At 46.1% G+C, this 6000-nt stretch overlaps 1 protein-coding gene across 1 annotated transcript in view; it reads right to left on the bottom strand.

Annotated features, from left to right (window-relative positions):
• Positions 1–4780, bottom strand: part of LOC134967021 (phospholipase A2 inhibitor NAI-like) — a 33066-nt gene extending 28286 nt beyond the window's left edge. Inside the window, exon 1 of the mRNA XM_063944014.1 lies at positions 4636–4780. Coding sequence (XP_063800084.1) covers positions 4636–4753 — 118 coding nt within the window. The 5' untranslated portion in view covers positions 4754–4780. The remainder of the gene's footprint in view (positions 1–4635) is intronic.
• Positions 4781–6000: the final 1220 nt, after the last annotated feature.

The raw sequence follows: 6000 nt of genomic DNA on the forward strand, positions 1-6000 counted from the left end.
CCTAACCCTAACCATCCTTTTCAGCAGTCTAACCCTAACCATCCCCTTCCCAGAGCCTAACCCTAACCATCCTTTTTGGCAGTCTAACCCTAACCATCCCCTTCAGCAGTCTATGCCTAACCATCACCTTCCCAGAGCCTAACCCTAACAATCCCCTTCAGCAATCTAACCCTAACCATCCCCTTCCCACAGCCTAACCCTCACTATCACCTTCCCACAGCCTAACCCTAACCATCCCCTTCCCACAGCCTAACCCTAACCATCCCCTTCCACAGACTAACCCTAACTATCACCTTCAGCAGCGTAAACCTAACCATCACCTTCAGCAGTCTAACCCTAACCATCCCCTTCGGCAGCGTTAACCTAACCATCCCCTTCAGCAGCCTATCCCTAACCATCACCTTCCCACAGCCTAACCTTAACCATCCCTTTTGACAGTCTAACCCTAACCATCCCCTTCCCACAGCCTAACCTTAACCATCCTTTTCGACAGTCTAACCCTAACCATCCCCTTCCCACAGCCTATCCCTAACCATCACCTTCCCACAGCCTAACCTTAACCATCCTTTTCGACAGTCTAACCCTAACCAACCCCTTCCCACAGCCTAACCCTAACCATCCTTTTCGGCAGTCTAACCCTAACCATCCCCTTCGGCAGTCTAACCCTAACCATCCCCTTCCACAGCCTAACCCTAACCATCACCTTCCCACAGCCTAACCCTAACCATCCCCTTCCACAGCCTAACCCTGACTATCACCTTCAGCAGTCTAACCCTAACCATCCCCTTCCCACAGCCTAACCCTAATCATCCCCTTCAGCAGTCTAACCCTAACCATCCCCTTCAGTAGTCTAACCCTAACCATTCCCTTTCAGCAGTCTAGCCCTAATCATCCCCTTCGGCAGCGTAAACCTAACCATGCCCTTCAGCAGCCTAACCCTAAAACTAACTCTAACCGTAACCCTAACACTCACCGTCGGCATCTGGCAAGATTGTGACCGAGGGAATTCTGCTGCCAGGATTGTGACTATCAGGAATCTGAATGCTGGGATCCTGACTACATCTCCCTTTGATATATTCAGGACTGTATTAGCATTTCCATGTTTTTATATAGGGTGGTGTGGTGGTTAGCATTGCTGCCTCACCATGTCGAGGCTACAGTTTTGATTGGGATACGGTCATTAGGTCGACATGCATTAGGTTGACCATTATTGGTTGACATGCATTCAGTCAATGGGTTTCTAGGTCAACATGGTCTCTAGGTCGTCATGTTCTAGGTCGACATGACAAAAGGTCGACATGAGTTTTTCACAATTTTTCATTTTTTAAAACTTTTTCATACATTACGATCCACGTGGACTACGATTGGGAACGGTAACCTGTGCCGAGCGCAGCAGTAGCAGAGAGAGGAACCTTGCCCGAAGCATGGCGAGCGGACACGGTACACTAATTGGGGTTCCCGGTCACTCTACGAAGAAAACGACACACACAAAAAATATATATCACGTCGACCTTTTGTCATGTCGACCTAGAACATATTTATCTAATGTCCATGTCGACCTAGAAACCCTAATGACTGTTGACCTAATGCGTGTCGACCCAATGACCCATACCCGTTTTGATTCAGGTCAAATAAATATCTGTGTTGTTTGTTCTCTCAGTAGGGGAGATGTATCAAACCTTGGAGAGAGATAAAGTGAAGAGCGATAAACTACCATCAAACTGCCATGTTACAGGCTGTATTTGAAAAATGACAGGTATGAGCTGATTGGTTGGCACTTTATCTCTCTGCACTTTATCTCCAAGGTTTGATACACCTCCCACCAGAAAGGGTTTCCCCAGGGTTTCCTGATTTTATCCCACAGGTCAATTTGCTGCTGACAAAAGGAACCCTGCAAAATTGTACATTTAAATCCACTGGCCGCAGTCACTGTAGATTTGACGACTTTTGGAAAGTGCTGCAAGTTACTGTAAATTTAGCTCTTAAGGGCCCTACACATTAGGCGATGTGCCGCCGAGCTGCCCGACGGCCGATATGGCTGACGGGCGACCCGGCGGCGGGGGAGAGTGATGAGGGGAGTGAAGTTCCTTCACTCTCCTGTCACCCGGCCCCATAGCCCTGCATGCTAATATGGACGAGATTGTCCATATTGGCCTGCATGTATAAGCGACGGGGCACCAACGATGAACGAGCACGGGGCTGCGCATCATTCATTGTTGGTGCCTACACACTGAAAGATATGAATGGTATCTCATTCATTACTGAACGAGATCATTCATATCTTTCAGTTATATCGCCTAATGTGTAGGGCCTATTAGACCGTAAGCTCCAATTGGGCAGGGTGTGATGTGATATATTATCTGGCAAATGTTGGGTGATGTCTTGGCACCAAACACATAAACAATAATAAAAACAGAATTTATACTTTTTAGTACTTTTATATGTAGCTGGCCAGTGCATTTAAGTGTTTTCCTCATCCAGTTACTGACTTGAGATTATGGGGTCTACAGTATGTACTAAGCCTTGGAGAGTGATAAAGTGGGAGATAAAGTACGAGCCACTCAGCTTCTTCTAACTCCCATGTTACAGGCTGAAAAATGACATTCAGGTGCTGATTGGTTGGTACCGTATCTCTATCCACTTTGTTGCATAATAAGGAAAGGAGCAGGTGGACAAGATAGCACAATTGTACACCCCTGCCATGCATTATTCACCACCAATTTGTGCTTTAAGTATTTAGGCAGCAACAGCTATTGAGACAGGTCATAGTGACTAATAGCAACTGCTTCCTCTAGTATTAGTAACATGCTTAGTGATACGCACAGTTAGTATGGCTAATGCTCAACAGTATCAATAACTCCATTAGCAGTGATTCCTTAAACATGTGCCAATGAACAATAATATCCTGAGCAGTTACAACGCCTAATTATATATCTAGCAACAATAATGTCCAATAAGAATTCTCCAAAAGATGGAATAGACAATAGGATAGTCAAAGCATTAATAATGCCTGGTACCAAGGGCGTAGCTACCATAGGTGCAGGGAGTGCAGCTGCTATGGGGCCCAGAGCTGAGAGGGGCCACCTTCCCTGTCACAGTTACCTGTGTTATATACAGGGTGTAGCTAACATAGGTGCAGGGAGTACAGCTGCTATGGGGCCCAGAGCTGAGAGGGGCCACCTTCTCTGTCACAGTTACATGTGTTATATACAGGGTGTAGCTACCATAGGTGCAGGGAGTGCAGCTGCTATGGGGCCCAGAGCTGAGAGCGGCCACCTTCTCTATCACAATTACATGTGTTATATACAGGGTGTAGCTACCATAGGTGCAGGGAGTGCAGCTACTATGGGGCCCAGAGCTGAGAGGGGCCACCTTCATGTCACAGTTACATGTGTTATATACAGGGTGTAGCTACCATAGGTGCAGGGAGTGCAGCTGCTATGGGGCCCAGAGCTGAGAGGGGACACCTTCCCTGTCACAGTTACATGTGTTATATACAGGGTGTAGCTACCATAGGTGCAGGGAGTGTAGCTGCTATGGGGCCCAGAGCTGAGAGGGGCCACCTTCTCTGTCACACTTACATGTGTGTAGCTACCATAGGTGCAGGGAGTGCAGCTACTATGGGGCCCAGAGCTGAGAGGGGCCACCTTCATGTCACAGTTACATGTGTTATATACAGGGTGTAGCTACCATAGGTGCAGGGAGTGCAGCTGCTATGGGGCCCAGAGCTGAGAGGGCCCCCACACACTGCGTTATTAATCGGAGTAGTTTCCCTCAGCAGCCGCCGAGGAGCTCCGTGAACAGAGTGTACACCGAGCTCCTCGGCGGCTGCTGACAGAGGCTGCTCCGATTTAAAACGCTGTCTGTGCGGGGGCCTCTAATGTGTGACTCAGTAATGCACGCCGGCGGCTCAGTCAGTGTCTCGAGGGATTTCACTTCACTACCCAGCGAGACACTGACTGAACTGTCTTCGTGCGCTGCTGTGAAACTGCTGCTCTGTATGTGGGTGAGTATGTATATGTGTGTGTGTGTGTGTGTATGTGTGTGAGTGTGCGAGTGCCCGCCGACCCGCCCACGCACTTGGGGGGGCGGCTCTTTGGCCGCAATTTTTAGTGGTGGGGGCCCCCACACGTTCGTTGCCCGGGGCCCCCACCAGCCTTAATCCGGCCCTGCGTTATACTGTATATACCGTTAGTGCAGATCAGATGCAAGATTGTTATTCTGCTAAAGGACTGCATGGAAACAACACCCTAAGGAACTGGAAACATTTTTTGGGTGCGATGTACTAAGGGTTAAATGTGGTCAAAACTTTGAAAACTGTTGTTTTCTGAAGTTTGCTGCAATCCCCACATATATCAAACTCTGGAAAGCAAAACTTTCTGGAGCTTGTACTCTGTAGACAACACCAACCTTAGAAGATGTTTCTTATAGAACATAAGGGTTCCTTTCTGCACAGAGGGATCCGTGACAGAACTTACGTATAGGGAATTGCCTAAAATATTCTATTTATTTCATTGATGCTCAGAATCTGGCAAAATGATAGGTTTATACTTACTGTATATGAATACATTATTTTGGATACCAGTGATATTACTGCTATTGATAATTCTAGAAAAAGAACCCAGAGTATCTTACCTGTCGATAGCAGAGAAGCCAGGACACAGACTACCCAGAGTGTTCGCATCATTCTAACCCAAGCCTGCACTGCGTCTCGGTGACGAGAGTTCCATCGTTTATAGGTAGGATTATGCATTCCAGACTGCTGGAAGGCAAATCCTGGCACAAGGTACTGGAAAGTGAGGATGGCATTTGAACTTGATTTCCTTGTTGTTATGCAAATGGGATAATTAAATAGACAGATGAAGACTTGTGTGATTGAGTTGTCTCAACATGCTGAGTACCATTTTTGTTGTGTCGTTATTAAACAGTTGCAGAATCTATTCTGCTGAAGGTGTCACAAATTAATATATAAATCTGCAGTGATTCACAGACATTTGCATCGTAAGTAACACCCATTAGAGAATCAGGCCAATGAAGCATATAAAAAAGACAATTAGCCGTCATCAACTTACTGTAACATACAGGGCAGGATTAACCTTGAAGGTGCTCGGGGCACTTAAGACAGGGGGCCCTGGTGGAAGGAGGGGATGTATATTAAATTGTCCAAACTTCCCGACATGTCCCATTCCAGGAAGGACAGAATGCTCTCTATCTGGACTTCCCTCTTAATATATGATTGGCGTCACCTGTTTTGAACTATTTAATTGATAAGAAATGTATTTCAACACAGGTGATTGCAAATTAAGAAGGAAGTCCAGGTAGAGAGCATTTTGTCCCTCCTGGAATGGGTCATGGTGGGAGGTATAGATTGTGTATATTAAATTTAAACCAATGGTGTATATTTGTTTTAACTAATAGTTTAATAATGTATGGGTACTGTTTATAGCTCCACCTAATAGAGAGACAACTATTTTATTAACTTTTCTTGTAGTGGAACAAAGACAACTTAACCTTAAAATACACATAGAAAAATAAAATAATTTATCTTGTCACATGCAAGAATAGCAGCAGCCTCTGTACTACTTACACACTGGGACAGGACTCAGGAGGACTCTCTGTGTGTGTCTCTATCTCTAGACCCAAATTATTTAGTTGCATAACAGTTTATACAAGACTCAGATACCCAAGAAGGGAAGAGGAGAAGCTGGTATCCCTGTGTCACTTACAGCTCTCTCCATCCTCCTATCTCTCCTCTGGTCAGAAAGCTCAGTCGATAGCTCATGAAACCTGATACTCCTGTGTCTCTGCCTGCACTGCATATTGGCCCTCATTCCGAGTTGATCGGTCGCAAGGCGAATTTAGCAGAGTTACACACGCTAAGCCGCCGCCTACTGGGAGTGTATCTTAGCATCTTAAAATTGCGACCGATGTATTCGCAATATTGCGATCACAAACTACTTAGCAGTTTTAGAGTAGCTCCACACTTACTCTGCCAGTGCG

This window comes from Pseudophryne corroboree, chromosome 10 (genome assembly GCF_028390025.1).
Source record: "Pseudophryne corroboree isolate aPseCor3 chromosome 10, aPseCor3.hap2, whole genome shotgun sequence".
Taxonomy (NCBI): domain Eukaryota; kingdom Metazoa; phylum Chordata; class Amphibia; order Anura; family Myobatrachidae; genus Pseudophryne; species Pseudophryne corroboree.